General features: G+C 38.8%; 2 protein-coding genes across 5 annotated transcripts in view; both read left to right on the forward strand.

The window, feature by feature from the left end:
- adnp2a (ADNP homeobox 2a) overlaps positions 1–1,978 on the forward strand; it is a 5,732-nt gene extending 3,754 nt beyond the window's left edge. For all 4 annotated transcript variants that reach the window (XM_017467329.3, XM_017467337.3, XM_017467342.3 and 1 more), the window contains one exon: positions 1–1,978. This exon is cut by the window's left edge and continues 1,008 nt beyond it. In XM_017467329.3, coding sequence (XP_017322818.2) covers positions 1–1,482 — 1,482 coding nt within the window. In that variant the 3' untranslated portion in view covers positions 1,483–1,978.
- Positions 1,979–8,832: 6,854 nt separating this feature from the next.
- Positions 8,833–13,342, forward strand: rbfa (ribosome binding factor A). Its single transcript, XM_017467373.3, has 7 exons — positions 8,833–9,151; positions 9,267–9,294; positions 10,414–10,584; positions 12,015–12,127; positions 12,225–12,309; positions 12,395–12,474; positions 12,667–13,342. Exons 1-7 carry the CDS (start codon positions 8,928–8,930, stop codon positions 13,004–13,006), a joined length of 1,041 nt encoding a protein of 346 aa, XP_017322862.1. The 5' UTR covers positions 8,833–8,927; the 3' UTR covers positions 13,007–13,342.
- The last annotated feature ends 4,104 nt before the right edge of the window (positions 13,343–17,446 follow it).

Below are 17,446 nucleotides of genomic sequence, written 5' to 3' on the forward strand. Positions count from 1 at the left end.
CAGGTCAACCTCCCGGGCAAAACCGGTGTACGTCCACCCGTGCTTTTTACTCACAGGCTACAGCTAAACCAGTCTGCTCCCAGACAGCCCATCTTAGCCTCTCAGTCTGTCCGTCTCATTCCTACCGGCAACAAAGTGAATGGCGTCCCAACGTACACTTTGGCTCCTGTTCAAGTTAACACTGTACCTGGCCAGCCCAGCGCTAGTCAAGTAGTGAACCGTACACCAATAGTCGTGACACAGAACGGGCCTCAGTCTTCAATGATCAGTTCATCAAAGGCTGCAGTAGTGCCTGCTAAGCCAGAACCTTCAGGTCCTAAAGAGGTACCACGTAAAAAAATCCGACCAAACAAATTGGCCGTTTTTGCGCCATTCCTAAAGAAACAGAACGACGATACTGTAAAATGCCTGCGGTGCAAGGTTCTGTTGACGGAGCAGTGGATCTTTCAGCATTTGCTGCATGGTTTGAGGTGCCTGTTTTGCCCTCTGATGTTCTACTCCTTCAAGCAGATCATGGAGCACTCCAACAAAGAACACAGCTTGAAAATAAAGAAAAACCGAGACTTCATCAAAGGAGAGTACAAACTTGACTGCGATGATGAAGGCAATATTGAATTTTCCACCTTCAGCTTGAATACAGACGTGCCCAAAGACTTGCTGGATAACCGAGAGCTCAACCTTGTGCTGGTCACTAGTGCTCAAGAGAAAATCTACATAAAGATGTACCCAGACTCTGCGAAGGCTGTGTACCCACCTACACTGAAAACCATACCTACAATGTGTCCATTCTGCCAGATGAAGCTGCAGAGTTTGGAGGACTATGAGCAGCATTTAAAAATAGTGCACCACATTGTACCCACCATCCACGCCATACTGAAATCTCCTGCCTTCAAGTGTATCTACTGCTTTGGGGTGTATTCAGAAAAGTCCACCCCCAAAACTATTTCTATCCACGTACAGCGCTGTCGGTGCGCTCCCAAGAGCGTCAAGGAAGCAGAGAAGCGTCTGAATCCGGACACGACCGAGCATGTCAATGGTGATATGGTAAACGCCATCCAGCAGAGTTTCCAGCCACACATCATATTGAATGCAGAAGAGAAGCAATCTGCCAAAGAGAAGCCCAAGGCCGCTGAGAAAAACACCAACAGAAGCATCAAGGTCTGCAAGAATGATGTTCGTGCCCCAGTCGAGCTCATCATGGACCCATCAGGAATGGAGATGCAATCTTTTGAGAACAGGAAAGAGTTCCTCACAAAGTACTTTCACAATAAGCCCTATCCATCTAAAATGGAGATACTAACTCTCGCCGCCCGTCTGTGGTTGAACAAGACGGACGTGCTTCATCACTTCGGTATGAAACGGAGCAGATGCATGAAAACAATCCAGAAGAGGAGAACTGTAGTACTACTGGGCTTCAACATGAGTGAGGTGAATAAAGTGAAACACAACCTTCTTATTCCAGAGGTGGAGCCTACTATCTGAAAAAAATTTACATAAAAATGATGAGATACTGTATGTATGTATGTATGTATGTATGTATGTATGTATGTATGTAAGCATGCTTAAGTTAGAATCCGTGTTCATTTAAAGTTCAGTGATATCGGAGGTGTCAAACTGTTCTGGACGGCCATGTTATAGCGTTTGACCTTCTCCAGCACACTCTGTTTAGGTCATAAAGAGCTTGGTTATTAGCTGATGATTGAAACCGCATATATTAAAGTTATGGCAGCACTAAACTGCAATGAATTGGAACCTTAGAGTTAAAACGTTCCATGCTGAAGATGTAATTCTTGGGTTTGTGTAAGGTGTGTGTAAATAATTACAGATATATGTTTGGGTACCATTTATGATCTTCCTTAAGCCAGTTTGTAAGTTGGCGACTCTAATGTTAGATTTATTTTTTACACAGCTATTCTGTCAAAGTTCCTGTGTATATGGGGCCCCTGCCTGTACATTCTTATGTAAAAGTGCTTTCTGATACCTGTAGTATGCATTTTCCTCAGTTGCAATCCATTACTTCGATATGAAATTATATACACTCCCGGTCCACTTTAATAGGAACACCTGCTCATTTATGCGGTTCTCTAATCAGCCAATCTTGTCTGTCAAGAACAAGAATTTGAGGCTATCATGGGAACAGACTCCCAGAAATTAGACAGGTAAAGATTGGGGAAAAAGACCCACCCACCTCAAGGTTCGATGTTTTGTGCATGCTGAGATGCTTTTCTGCTCAACATGGCTGTAAAGTGTGATTATGAGTTACTGTATCCTTCCTGGCAGCTCGAACCTATCTGGCTGTTTTCAACTGACCTCTCTCAACAACAAGGCGTTTCCACTCACGGAACTGTCGCTCACGCACTGTTTTTGTTTTTCCACACCATTCTGTGTAAACACTATTCACAACCTACAGATATATAGTGTGTGTGTGTGTGTGTGTGTGTGTGTGTGTATATATATATATATATATATATATATATATATATATATATATATATATATATATATATATTTTATATATATATATATATATTTTATATATATATATATATATTTTATATATATATATATATATTTTATATATATATATATATATTTTATATTATATTATATATATATTTTATATATATATTTTATATATAATATATTATATTATATATATATTTTATATATATATTTTATATATAATATATTATATATAAAATATATATATATAATATATATATATTATATATATAATATATATATAAAAAAAATATATATAATAATTATATATATATATTTTATATATATATATAATTATTATATATATATATATATATATATATATTTTATATATAATATAAAATATATATATATATATATATATATATATATATATATATATATATATATATATATATATATATATATATATACACACACACACATAGAATCTGCATAGATATCACAGATATCATGCTTTTTCTTCATCCTGATGTTTGATGTGAACGTTACCTGAAGATCTTTACCTGTATCTGCATGATGTTCGGCATTGTGTTGCTGCCATGTGATTGGCTGATTAGATAACTGCATAAATGTGTAGGTTTTCCTAATAAAGTGGACAGTGTGTGTATGTTTACCACTAGCACCTTTGAGACGTCCAGTGTACTGATTGATAAAATTGCTCCCCCCACCCCCACCCCCCGATGTTGAGTGTACTAATAGAAAAAAAATGTTTGCTTTTTAAAACCATTAATATTCTATTAAAAAGACTATTTGGGATGGGTTGTGTTCTATTTTGAATCCATAATGTAACGGAGAGTTTCAAGAGAGCAGTACGAACCACTGTGAGAAACAGTGGGTAGAGTGTGAGATGATTAGTGCTGTTGAAGAGTATATTCTTTCTATGACATACTATATTTTTTTGTTTTATATGAAACCCTAATATTTCTAGCAAAGAGTTGGATTGTTTTGGCAGAATCGTGATAATCCATGACATGGTGAGTCTGCTTATTCTCTGGCAATTAATGTTTAGTTTATTTACATCCATTATGCCAAGCCAACGTTATAAATAAATATATTTAGGTTGGTGCAATAAATTCTAAATGGTAAGCTAGTTGAAATCTTTATGAACACAGGAAGGTCAGTCTAAAGCTGCTTGGAAGCCACACATTATGAAAGACTCCAGATGAGATATACTACCCCTGGCAATAATTATGGAATCACCACACTTGGAAGATGTTCCCCTGGCTTTTTTACTTGGTAGCAAGTAAACAAATTAAAAACATTTCTGTCTAATAGCTGAACATTCTGGCTTTGTAAAACATACTTCAAACAAATTAAATGAAATTATTTTAATTAATGGCATATTTTTTTCCCAAATCAAGTATAGGAAAAAATTATGGAATCACTCGATGTTGAGAAAGAACTTATGGAAGCATCAATAAAAAAAAAAATCACAATGAGTACTTTGCTGCTCCTCCTCTGGCTATTTTTTCGTCTTTGAGGCTTGATGGAGAATATTCTTTTTCATCAGTGAAGTCCATTCGCTAATGAAAACCAGTATTCTCCGTCAAGCTGGTTCCAACTTTCTAGAAGAGCGGTTGTCGGATCAGCTTTGCAGGGTGGACCAGTTTTTTATTTCCACCATAAATGTTCAGTGGGATTGAGATCCCGACTGTTTGCTGGTCATACCACCGAGTTGATCTGCCTTTCCTGAAGAAACGCTTTAACACTCTTTGCTCTGTGGCAAGATGCATCATCATCCTGAAAAATGGCTTCATCATCACCAAACCTACTTCCTATCGATGGAATGAGAAGAGTGTCCGAATTTCAGCGTACACCTGTGCGTTGACTCTTTGAGGTCGCCCCGATCCTGTACCTGACATGGAACCCCATATCATAAACGAGTGGGGAAATTTGATTGTTTATCAGGCAGTCATCTTTATATGTTTCATTCGAACGGCACCAGACAAAAGTTTCAGCATCATCTCCTTGGCCAATTCAGATTCACGATTCATCACTGAATATCACTTTCATCCAATCATCTACACTCCATGATTGCTTCTCTGTATCCCACTGTAACCTTGTTTTCTTCTGCTCAGGAGCTAGTTCTGGTGTTTGTTTGGCTTTTCTATATGTACAGGTGTTTGTTATTTCCAGTAATTTAATTCAAAAAGTGGAACTTTAATATATTCTACACTCATTACTCATTAAGTGAAATATTTTTTTAATCTTGATGCTTACGGCTCCATGGAAATCATAAATCCAGCATCTTAAAATGTTAGAATAAACAGTTTATGATATAGAACTGTCACCCTGAGAAGAGCTCTACTCAGCTAATTAACTCAAATCACCTTCAAAGGTTTCCTGAGCCTTTAATCTCTGTCTGGTTCAGTACACAACCACAATCAATGTTCAGGTGAAAGTAAATTTTGAATTTCGTTTGGAAATCAAGGTCCCAGAGTCTGGATGAAGAGTGGAGAGGAACAGAATACTGCCATCTACCGGGAGATTTTAAAGCACTTCATGCTTCCATCTGCTGACGAGCTTCATGGAGATGCTGATTTCCTTTCCCAGCAGGACTCGGCACCTGCCCACAGTGACAAAACTTCTAGTAACTGGTTTGCTGACCGTGGTGTTACTGCGCTTGATTAACCAGACGACTCGCCTGACCCGAACCCCATAGAGAATCTATGAGAGACACCAGACCCAACAATACAGACAAGCTGAAGGCCGCTATTAAAGTTACCTGGGCTTCCAGAACACCCCAGCAGTGCCAGAGGCTGATCGCCTCCATGCCACGCCGCACTCATGCAGTAATTCATGCAAAAGGGTTAAAACCACGGCCGAGTATCGAGTGCATAAATTAACACTTTTCACTTTTTGGATTTTTAATTTCCGTGAGCTGTAAGCCGTAATCATCAAGATTAAAACAAAAAAAGGCTTGAAATATTTTACTTTCTGTGTAATAATCTAGAATATATGAAAGTTCCACTTTTTGAATTAAATCAGGGGGGGGGGGGGGGGGATGAAATTTTCGTCAATATTTACATTTTTGAGATGCACCTGTAGATCCTATTTCATTCGGCCGATTTCTTACAGTTCTGTCACCAACATTGACTCCTGTTTCCGCCCATTTGTTTTTCATTTGTTTGTGGTGCATTTACCATTTTCGAGGCATATCGCTTTTGTTTTCTATCTTGATGCTTTGCCGCCTTCCTTGGTCTACCCGTATATTTTCCTTTTATAACCTTCCCATTTTATTTATATATATATATATATATATATATATATATATATATATATATATATATATATATATGCACTAAATTTATGACACAGCTGACGGGGAACAGCCAACATATTTTGCTACACTCCTTGTCAGATTTCCTTCTTGAAGGAGTTTTATAATCCTTTCCATTGTTTCAGTTGACAACTTTCTTGTTGGGGCCATAATTCCTTTCAATTAGCCAAGTCCAACAGCTTGTTAAGGTCTATAAGCACTCTCTCATAACTGCTGACTAATTTGCATTTTTAGACTTGCGCAGGTATTTGTTTTAGAAATGCAAACTACAAGGTGAATTTATTTATTCATTAATTTTCCTCAACTTGATTCGCCATTAAATTAAAATAATTTCATACCATAATTTGGTTGAGGTATGTTGGACAGCCAGAATGTTCACTATTTAAACAAAAACTGTTTTGTGTCATATCTGTGATTTGTTTATTTGCATATATCCTCAAAAGGGTGGTGCTTCCATAATTATTGCCAGGGGCATGTTTTAGGGTTTAAAGGAAGAGACTCGGGTGTTGGAGCAGTGTAGGTCCAGCTTGTATGACTGGGGCTTATGAGGAAGAACTGCTACAGAGATCGGTTACAATAGAAAGTAAATACTTTAGACTTATTGAGCCTATCATGAACCAATTACTTTTTAACACAAACAAATATATCGATATTATTACAGTACATGTAAGTACTGATGACCGACAGCTGAGCTTGTTTAGCACACATTTATCCGTTTATGTCTCACCTTAGTGTTTAGTTTGGCTATAAACTATACAGATATCTTGCCAAAAATGTTATTTATATGAAATTTGCGTTCTCTTGCAATGATGATTTGCTGAATTTTGCTCATTATGAGTGAAGATAAAGATACAAGGTTATACATGTTGATGCATGTTGAATAAATGCTGTAGTTTACTGCCGATGTAAAATGTTAGTGTGCAGTGTTGTTCATCAGGAGAACCAAACAAGTCATGTGTGCGGTTGCCAAGTGCTCTGTCGTGCAAAAGAAAGAAACCATTAATACAATAATGCATTTTGGCTGATCACAGGGGGAACATGTATTGCTTTACTACATCCTAACTATAGGAATTGATAGTATCGTGATGGTGAATGAACTAAAGGCAGCCTTGGTACAATTATATAAGTAAATGAAAATGAAAATGATTATTTACACCTTCTCCAGTCTCCGAGTCAGTCTTGCTGCTTGTCCCGATAAGAAAGATATAAAACAAAACAGCAACAACAAACAGCTAAGGCTGCTATGGAGCTGATCCGGTATGTGTGTAGTGTGCAATTTGTAGTTCTCCACACTGTCCTGTGTTTAACATGATTAGGTTTGTACACCATGTTAACATGATGTATTTCTGTGTACAGAACACTTGTTGTCTTGTATGTTGCCCTGTGGTCATGGAGGCTTTCTATTTCATCTGACCGTGTGCCTGTTTTATGGTGAGGATGACAATAAAAATGGACCTGAGCTCCTCAGAGAAAGTAAATTAAAGTTCTGTCCTATAATGCATAAATTTGACTTCGTTAATAGGAGATTGAAGTCAAATGCAAATCAGTAATTGAAAAAGGAATCGATATGTTAACAAATGTTAAAGCCTAACTTATACTATCTATGAAAGGGAGATGGGGGGGGGGGAACTGAGTTTTTTTTTTTTTTTTTTTTTTTTTTTTTTTAAATTGATCTCAACCTAAAAATAATCCATGCACACAACTGTTTTAAATAAAATGTCTGCATTGATTAGTTTGTCTATTATCAGTGTTCAAAGTGGGCCGGTACTCACCGGTATGTAGTACCAGCACTTTTACATTTTACTCTTTGGCGTGCCGTGACTTTTTTTTTCTGGCGTACCAGCACTTCTTACAAACTGCCGGTACTCTTTTCTGCCTCCTCGTGATTCATAATTAACCCTACATAAACTACATCACCCAGGGGCCACCCAGTCTCAAGATTAATAACGTTCATTCTAAGTTAAAGTTAATGCCAATAATGTTGGCCTGGCTCCAAAAGGGAACAAAGAGAACGCGGTTGTGTGTCAGATGACGACTATGTTTACATGCACATCGAATTCGGTTTAAGGTCTATATTCAGGCATCGGAATATTCCAGGTTACGTGGTTGGTGTAAGTGTGCCTGAGTTGCCATTCCTGAATACCTAGCCTACAGCTAAGCATCTGTTACCACCCACAATTCCTTGCGAACTGAGCACGCGCATATATCTCCTTCAGTGGATTTTCTGAACGAGGTGTTTACATGCAACAAATTTCCGATTAACACACACATATGCATGATATAATACTAATTAATAGGGTACATAGTGTCATACAGATAGTGTTATTACAATAAAATAGATTACATTATTAAAGCACTTTCTATTATTATTATTATTATTATTATTATTATTATTATTATCATTACATTGAAAGCCTGATTCGATAGCATTTTTTTTTTTTTTTTTTTACTTTTGTAAATACTGTACATAGTATTTACACATATACAGTACACTGGGTTTATTTATTATTTTTTATTATTTAAATCTTTTATTTGAACATTCAGTTTACAGTACGGTACAAGCAAAATAGAACATCCTAAGCATTAAGAATAACAGCAATATAAGTAAGAGTTAAAAGAAAACACTTGAACAACACCATAGCTCAAAACAGAAGTAGAACTAGACAAAAACTAATAAATAAATAAATAAATAAATAAATAAATGTATTAGAAATTACACATTAATTACAGTAAAAAGTTTGTAGTCAGTGCAAATTGTACATGTTCTGAGTGCTTTTTTGTTTAAAGAGATGTTTAAGATCTCTTGTAAGAATACCACAAAAAAAACAGGTTTACGATTTGAAAACTTACATTTATGAATGTAAAATCTACATTTTTGATAAGAATATACTTGAAACAATCACTTGTTTCACTTTAAATTCAGGTCTGCTTGTTCCCACGTGCATCCTGACGAAACCCGCCTCCGCGCTCTGATTGGCTACAATATAACCTTCCTGCACCATGATTGGCTATAGGGTCATACTTCCGCGCGCACACTAGTAGCCAATCCCAGCACAGAAGGCGGGATTTGGGCAGCTTAGCTGGTTAGCCTCGTGCAACTTATTTATTTATTTTTGTTTTACACCAGTATTAATGTTGAGTCATGTTTGCATTAAGCGGCCATCACTGGATTCAGAAATGTGTGTTATCTCGACACGCTGGTGCTGTAGTGACCGCGGTGCGGAAAATAAAGTTGGAGACTCCAGATGGACTTGAGAACATGTCCTCCAGGAGAACATTTCCATTTCAGAGTCTCGGAGTAACACACCTGCACACCTCTGTGGGTCAGTGTGGCGACCTGCTCAAGAAGATGTTCACTAACAAGAGGTGAGGAGCAGCTGATGTATGAGCAGCCATGTCAAACCAGTAAACAAAATAAATACTGTAAACAAAATAAATACTGTAAACAGCCGACTTTACCACAGTGTTTTTCTCTTGACAGGAAGAAAAGGTGGTATGAAACTCCTCAGGTGAGAGAGCTAAACGTGCAGCCTGCTAGCAGATAACAGTGTACAGGTGCCTCTCGAAAAACATCAGACTGTGGTGGAAAAGGTCATGTCTTTACGTCATTTCATTCAAAAAGTCGAACTTTCATATCTTCTAGATTCATTACACATCAAGTGAAATATTTCGAGCTTTTTTTTTTTTTTTTTGGTTTTAATCTCGATGATTGCGGCTCGTGGAAATCAAAAATCCTGTATCTCAAAATGTTAGGATAAAGAATTTATAATACAGAAAGGTCGCAGTGTCACATTCGTAGTGTCACATCACTCCTGGTCCCAGAGTCTGGAGGACGAGTGGAGAGGAACAGAATCCGAGCTGCTTGAAGTCCAGTGTGAAGTTTCCACAGTCTGTGATGATCTGAGGTGCCGTGTCATCTGCTGGTGTCGGTCCAGTGTGTTTTCTTAAGTCGAGAGTCGATGCAGCGTCTACCGGGAGATTTTAGAGAACTTCATGCTTCAATCTGCTGACGAGCTCACGGAGATGCTGATTTCCTTTTCCAGCAGGACTCGGCACCTGCCCACAGTGCCAAAACTATTAGTAACTGGTTTGCTGACCGTGGTATTAGTGCGCTTGATTGTCCAGACGACTCGCCTGACCCGAACCCCATAGAGAATCTATGAGAGACACCAGATCCAACAATACAGACGAGCTGAAGGCCGCTATCAAAGCAACCTGGGCTTCCAGAACACCTCAGCAGTGCCAGAGGCTGATCGCCTCCATGCCACGCCGCACTGATGCAGTAATTCATGCAAAAGGGTTAAAACTCCGACCGAGTATCGTGTGCATAAATTAACAAAATTTTCAGAAGGTCGACGTTTCTGTATTATAAGTTCTTTATTCTAATATTTTGAGATACTGGATTTTTGACGTCCGTGAGCCGTAATCATCGAGATTAAAACAAACAACAACAAAAAAGGCTTGAAATATTTTTCACTTTGTGTAATGAATCTAGAATAGATGAAAGTTCCACTTTTTGAATTAAATTACGGGGAAAAAATGAACTTTTCCACGATATTCAAATTTTTTGAGATGCACCTTTTATTACTGACGCGCTCACTGCAGAGGTTTAATGAGTGTGTCTTCAGTCTGTCGTCACAGGTCAGTCTGGCTTTATGAAACCTGCCAAGAAAAGAAGCATGGAGGACAGTTTAAGAGTGCGGACCCTGAACACCATCCTTTATAAATCCATCTCCGACCTGCTGACCTCTCACGAGGTTAACGCACAGATCCCCAGTTACGATGTGGAGATCACTAAAGTATGATTATCCCCGTCTTTACTCTTTCTCTTCGGGTTACGCGTGTGTCCATGTGTTATATTGTTCATATCTTGATCCGTTATTGCGGTTTGGGAAATCTTCACGCCGGTGTGTTCAAATCCGATCCGTCTCGTTGGGGACCACTGCAATCAGTCTTTATTTGTACACGGTTCGACGTGTAATTTAAATCGGTTGAAAAATGACGTAAAAGACATTATTTTTAATCCATGTTGTCTTTCGTCTGTGTGCCACAGTAGGCAGAAAAAGTCTACACACCCCGATTGATACAGCAGGCTTTTGTGATGTAAAAACTGAAACCAAGATCAATCATGTCAGATCTTTTTTCCAACCAGCACTTTCATTTCAAGTAAAAACCAAAAGCAATTAACATGAAATTAAATTAAAAATACACACACACACACGGGTGGGGATGGTGATAACAGATAAGACATTAAATAAATGACTCCTTACAAAAAACTTCAACAATTATAAGATATTTTGTTACACAACAACGCTTAAAAAAAAAAAAAAGTTTATTATTAGATTATGTGTAGTGTCTGCTGTTTCTATAGAAACAGTAAAATGTTAGTGCATTAATATTAACCTGTATCAACCTTCAAGTTACAGCTGGAACGACCTGTGCGATAATATACGATAATATAACCATGCACACCTTCTAACCAATCAGATTCGAGCACACAACCACTCTGTGGTAGAATACTTTGTTACAGCACCTTTTGCTTGTAATACAGGTTTCAGTCTTTTTGGAGACTCTGCCAACTTGGCACATCTGGATGTGGCAGTTTTATTCCACTCCTGCTTGGAAAAATGCTCCAGTTCTATCAAACTGCAAGGAGATCCAAAGCATTATCTTCTGAAGAAGTTCATTTGTTGAGAAGAAGCCCCGCAGCATGATGCTAAGCACCATGCTTCACCGTGGGCATGGTGTGCTGTGGAAAATACGCTGTCTGTTTGCGCTAAATGTATCTTTTAGAAGACACCTTGTGCTCAACAAACCATAACACATTTTTTATATGTCTTTTGGGGGTGGTTGTATATGTGTTTTGGCCATGAGGAACGGTTCCTGTCTTCCACCATACCCCACAGCCCAGATATGTGAAGAATGAGAAATTGTCACATGCAGGGAGTGATCAGTATTTGGCAGATGTTCGTGCAGTCTCTTTGCACGCTCAGTGTAAGGTTTTCATCTCGTCCTTTTATCAGTTTCGGTTGGATGTCCTGTTCCTGCTAATGTCACCGCGGTGTCCCATTTTCTCCACTTGTTGTTGAGGGTAATATTATTTTAATGCTAGCTGGCATGTTGCTCGTGCCACCTCGTGCTCTGAATTTAGAATGGGGGATCGAGGGACATGACCTTTTTTTTTTCTTTCTTTTTTCTAATCAAAAATGTCCTCCACTTTTGGTGCAAGGTTTCATTGCTCGCAGATTACTCAGTTTGTCGAATCTACTGGAAGACAAGTTTGTCTACTGACAGAGACCGTCAGATTCAGCAGATTTTGGACAAATGTGCCCCACGGATACGGTACGTCTTTTTTGAAATATTGGCATGTTGATGACGAGCATACAATTATGTAGTGAGACAAGAATGAGGTAACTGTAAAATCCGCTGTATGTTTCAGATACCTTCTCATCTCACAGCAGATCTTGGGCAGCGTTCCTCCTTTAGTTTTTGTCCGAGATAAACAGTATGCGGCTCTGAAAGAGGTAACGACTTATTCAGTCATGTGAATGGAATGACAAGATGGCCGAAACGAATGAACAATTTGACAATTTTTCTTCCTGATGTCAGGTGGAAAATCTTCTAAAGATTGCTGATTATGGCCCCGGAGATGACTCGGAGAAGCTTGTCCTTAATGAGAAAGATGCCGAGTAAGAATTCAAATTTACCAATGGTGCATTTGTTGATCTGTATTTCTAACACACCGTCGGTGACGATATTTGATGATATAACTACTTATGGTCCATGTCTAGCGTTCCCTAAAAATAAAAAACCCAAAAAAGATTAGAATTAAAATGAGAATTTCTTTGAATGGAAAAACCTTGAATGAAAATTTCCCACAGGACAAAAGTGCACACCGTGGAGAAGAAGAGACTCGACGTGTTCGGCGTCGATCACGATGCGCTCTACAGACAGATCGAGGACTATAAACAGCGGTCGAGAGACTCCAACTCGCAGATCAGCAGCTCGGCGTCTCTCACTCGAGAGCAGCTGGACGCGTTAGCAGAGATCAGGAAGCAGAAGCTCATCGAGAAAAAGAAACGCAAAGCGAAGAAGATGAAAGATGATGACATCACGCCCAAAGAGTTCCTGCTTATGAGGCAGCTTCAGAAAGAGCAGGATGAGGAATATCGCACTGAGCGTGATGCAGAGGACAGTCAGGCCTCAGAGCTGACACGATGAAAGGAACCACTGTAAAGGAGAAATTTCTCTCGATTCTACAAGCTGATGCATGACTGAAATCATTTCTTTGTGACATTTGTTACATCCATAATTCTCATTTTGGTTTGGTTACGTCATTATGTAGTGGGTGTTTTTTGTTTTTTTTTACTTTGCTTATTTACCCATGACTTGTCATATTTTAATATGTGGGAGGTTCTAGGGCACAAATTAAGTTGTGATAGGCCAGGGCAAGACTGAGGCGGAAGCAAGAACAGTAATTACTCCCTGCAAAGGATACAAGAGTGACAAATGCTTAAATGATGAATGAGATGAAACCGAAATAAATTTCAAATAATACTTCTAGGCATGTTATGTACTTTTTAGTTTGCGTGCTGTTCCATTGCCTTTTCACCTTCTGTGTGTGACGGCGCGGCATCCCTGCTGAAAAACCCATCTTATTCTGACCGGCTGCCAAAGCACGGGCCGAGCTGATGGAGCTGTAACGTAACCGTCATTACAGTGGGTAAGTGCTGACGGAAAGGAAACCGTTTCTGAAACGGTTTTACTAATGCTTTATCACAGATGCGATATTGTTTGGAAAATAAGACTACAGTAATGCGATTAGAAAACGTCAAAGAATTATCGATCGATCAGCTGGCGAAGATGATCTACCTGTTCTGAGTAAGCTGGGTTTTCCAGCAGGGATGTTTAGGGAAGTTGAATTCACTTGCATTTTGATCAGCTTAATACTTACTTCCTGTACATTTTATCCAATCTATTTTAATCAATTAATTTATGTTCATACAGTTGAGGCCAAAAGTTGACTGCACCTAGGATAAAGATACTCAATCAGGGACACTACTTTGTTCACATCAGAGGTAATCTTAAAACAATCCATTTTCAATTTCAAGGCGTGTTTATTTCCGCTTTAATTCACTGTTACGGAATTCCAGTGGGTCAAAGGTTTACGTACACGTAAACAGTCTGGAATATTCCAGAAATTCATGTGATGACATTTAGAAGCTTCTAATTGGCCAGTTTTCATAATATAGAAGTTAACTGGGAGCACCTGTGACTGTAATTAAGCGTCTACCTTTAGTGCCAGTGCCTTTTTACCCTTTATAGCATGGGAAAATCCAAAATTACTCAACCCAAACCTTAGAAAAAAATTAAATGAAAGCTGTATCCGGTGCCTCCTTAGGAGCAATTTCCAAACTGAAGATACCATGAGTATCTGTACAAATAATTGTATGCCGATATCAAAATCTTGGGACAGGAATGAACGAACTTTGGTCTGAAAAGTTCGACTAAACCCCAACAAAGGAACTGTTGAAGGTGTCCGGCATTAATGAGGCATTAATCCAAAGAACACCAGCCCAATTGTAAAGCATGGGGGTGGCAGCATCATGTTGTGGGGTTATTTTGCTGGACTGGTACACATCAGAAAATAGATGGCATCATGAGGAAGGAGGATTATCTAGAAATACTGAAGCAACACCTCAAAACATCGGCCAGATGGGACAACTGTTGATGTTCTTCTAGTAGGACAATTATCCTAAGCTTACATCCAAAGTTGTGATAAAATGGCTTAAAGACAAGAAATTGAAAGCTTTGGAGTGGCCATTACAAAGCCCTGATCTGAAATTACAGCCAAGTATTGAGAAGCTTTTGGAAGTCAAGTAGTTAAAAGGCTGTGCCAGCAAATACCAACAAAGTGCGTGTAAACTTTTGATCGACTGAAAATCTGATAATAAATTCAAACAGCATTAAATCTCCTCTATTATTTTGAAATGACCTCCTACGCAAAGAAGGTAGATTGATTTAACACAGAGGATGTTAGGTAACATGAAACGTGTGGAATTTGCGAACACCTGAAAGAGACGGATCAATTTCGTCAATGCTTTATTCTGGTCATGGATGTGGTGAGTGTACAGCGTATCCAGAAACACTGCGCACACAGCAGGAACACACCCTGGATTTCATATGCACATACAGCTGCAGTCAAAATGATTCACATTGCAAATCAGGTTTATTGTCGAAATGTACAGACTTCCAGCTGTTTGCAATGTACAAATCAAACAAAAGCAATTGAAATAGTTCAACACGACGAATGCTTCAAGTGGTTTCCCCAAAATTCAACTGAACATGCAACTTATAATGACTCCCAAAATTATTCGACCCCTTCAAACTAAACGCAGAAGGTTTCCATGCCTGAACTCCAAGACGTACACCACTACTGACCCAAAATCACATGAAAAATCAGCTCAAAATCATTTATTTATTTATTTATTTAAGCCACAGAAGTTTTGGGATTCTGTTCTGTGGAGCGATGAAACAAAACTGGAACTTTTCGGCACGATGGATGTATAGCGGTATGTCTGGAGGAAGAAGAATGAATAAAGAACACACTGTCCACAGTCGAGCATGGTGGAGGCTCGGTGTTGCTCTGGGGCTGCTTTGCATCCTCTGGCACTGGAAACCTGCAGCGTGTGGAAGGGCGAGATGGATTCATTGAAGTATCAGGAAATCCTAGGAGAAAACGTGATGCCGTCTGTGAGGAAGATGAAGCTTGGGCATCATTGGACCTTCCAACAGCACAATGATCCCAAGCATACCTCAAATTCCACCAAGGCTTGGTTGCAGAAGAAGTCCTGGAAGATTCTACAGGGCCATCACAGTCACCTGACTTGAACCCCATAGAAAATCTCTGGTGGGATTTGAAGAAGGCGGTTGCAGCACGCAAACCCAAGAATATTACTGAACTGGAGGCCATTGCTCACGAGGAATGGTTTAAGATTCCTCAGGAACACTGCCAGAAGCTTTGCATCTCATTTGCAGCAGGTCATAACAGCAGAAGCGTGCTCTACTGAGTACTAAACATGCTTACCATGAAGGGGTTGGATAATTTTGAGACTGGAGAAATCATTATAAGTTGCATTTTCAGTTGAATTTGGGGAAACCACTTGAAGCATTCATTGTGTTGAACTATTTCAGTTGCTTTTGTTTGATTTGTTCGTTGCAAACAGCTGAAAGTCTGTACATTTTGACAATAAACCTGATTTGCAATGGGGTTGAATCATTTTGATTGTACATTCATGCATACCGGTGGGCAACTTAGTGTATCCAACCAGCGTAAAAGAGTGTTTTTGGGAGGTGGTAGGAAACCCACATGGACTCGTGGAGAATTATCTAATTATTGCATGTAATATGAGTGTAGTGTGACCTGAAGACATGGCATGTGTGACTCATGACCGGCTATTCTTATGTTAGAAACCTAATAACAATGGAAGTGAAAATCACTCGGATCTACTTTAATATAATTTTGTTCACCACCATTTATAATCTCTATTTGAAAACATGTACCATGATGTTTAGCATATCCATCTGGATCTTCAAAACAGATCATACAGACGTCTAAGATATTCTGTAAAAAAGATACTTTGACAAATATATTTGATTGCAGATCAAACTGCTCTATGAAAGTACATTTCTCCGAAACATTTATTGATGGAATTCAACAACTGTCCTTAGATATCCTTTATACGCTCACTGACCACTTTATTAGAAATACCTGTACATTCATGAAGTCATTCATCAATCCAGCCAATCATGTGGCAGCAGTGTAGTGCTAACAATCAGGTCAGATTAAGATAAGATGATCGCTGGTGCTGGATGAGCTGGTTTGGATATTTCAGAAACTGCCGATCTCCAGGGATTTTCACACACTACTTTAGAGTCTCTAGAGTTTATACACAATATTGCAAAACACAAGAAAACATCCGGCGATGGTGGAGAGATAGTTCCGTGGACGGAAAAACAGCTTGTTGACGAGAGCGGTCACAGGAGAATGACTGCTCTGCTTCAAGCTAGAAGCTACAGTAACTCAAATACAAAGGCATCCCAGAAACAAAAAGAATAGAAAACATCCCCAAAAGCACATTTTTTTGTGGAGGATGGGCTACAACAGCAGGAGACCACATCGAGTTCCATGTCTATCAATCAAGAACAGGACTCTGAGGCTAAAGCAGGCAGGTTTATAAAAGCGAACATCTAGTCAGTGAACATCATCTTCAGAAGGTCACCACACTGACCAACAGTATTATTGGATTATAAATTCTTCATTCTAATAGTTTGAGATACTGGATTTTTGATTTCCGTGAGCTGTAAGCCGTAATCAAGATTAAAACAAACAAAAAAGTCTGAAGACATTTCACTTTATGGAATGAATCCAGAATATATGAAATTTCCACTTTTTAAAATTAATTTATGGGAAAAAAATGAACTTTTCCACGAGATTGAAATTTTTTGAGATGCACCCGTATGGTGATTTGAGGGCGTTTTTAATGCACCTGTATACGCTAAACAACTTCCCTTTAAAAAGCAGAGTAGCCTGCGCCAGGTGCTCCTTGTTACAGACGATCGGGAGTATGCCAAGCATGCCCTAGAATGAACTAATGTCAG

This window comes from Ictalurus punctatus, chromosome 1 (genome assembly GCF_001660625.3).
Source record: "Ictalurus punctatus breed USDA103 chromosome 1, Coco_2.0, whole genome shotgun sequence".
Classification (NCBI taxonomy): Eukaryota; Metazoa; Chordata; class Actinopteri; order Siluriformes; family Ictaluridae; genus Ictalurus; species Ictalurus punctatus.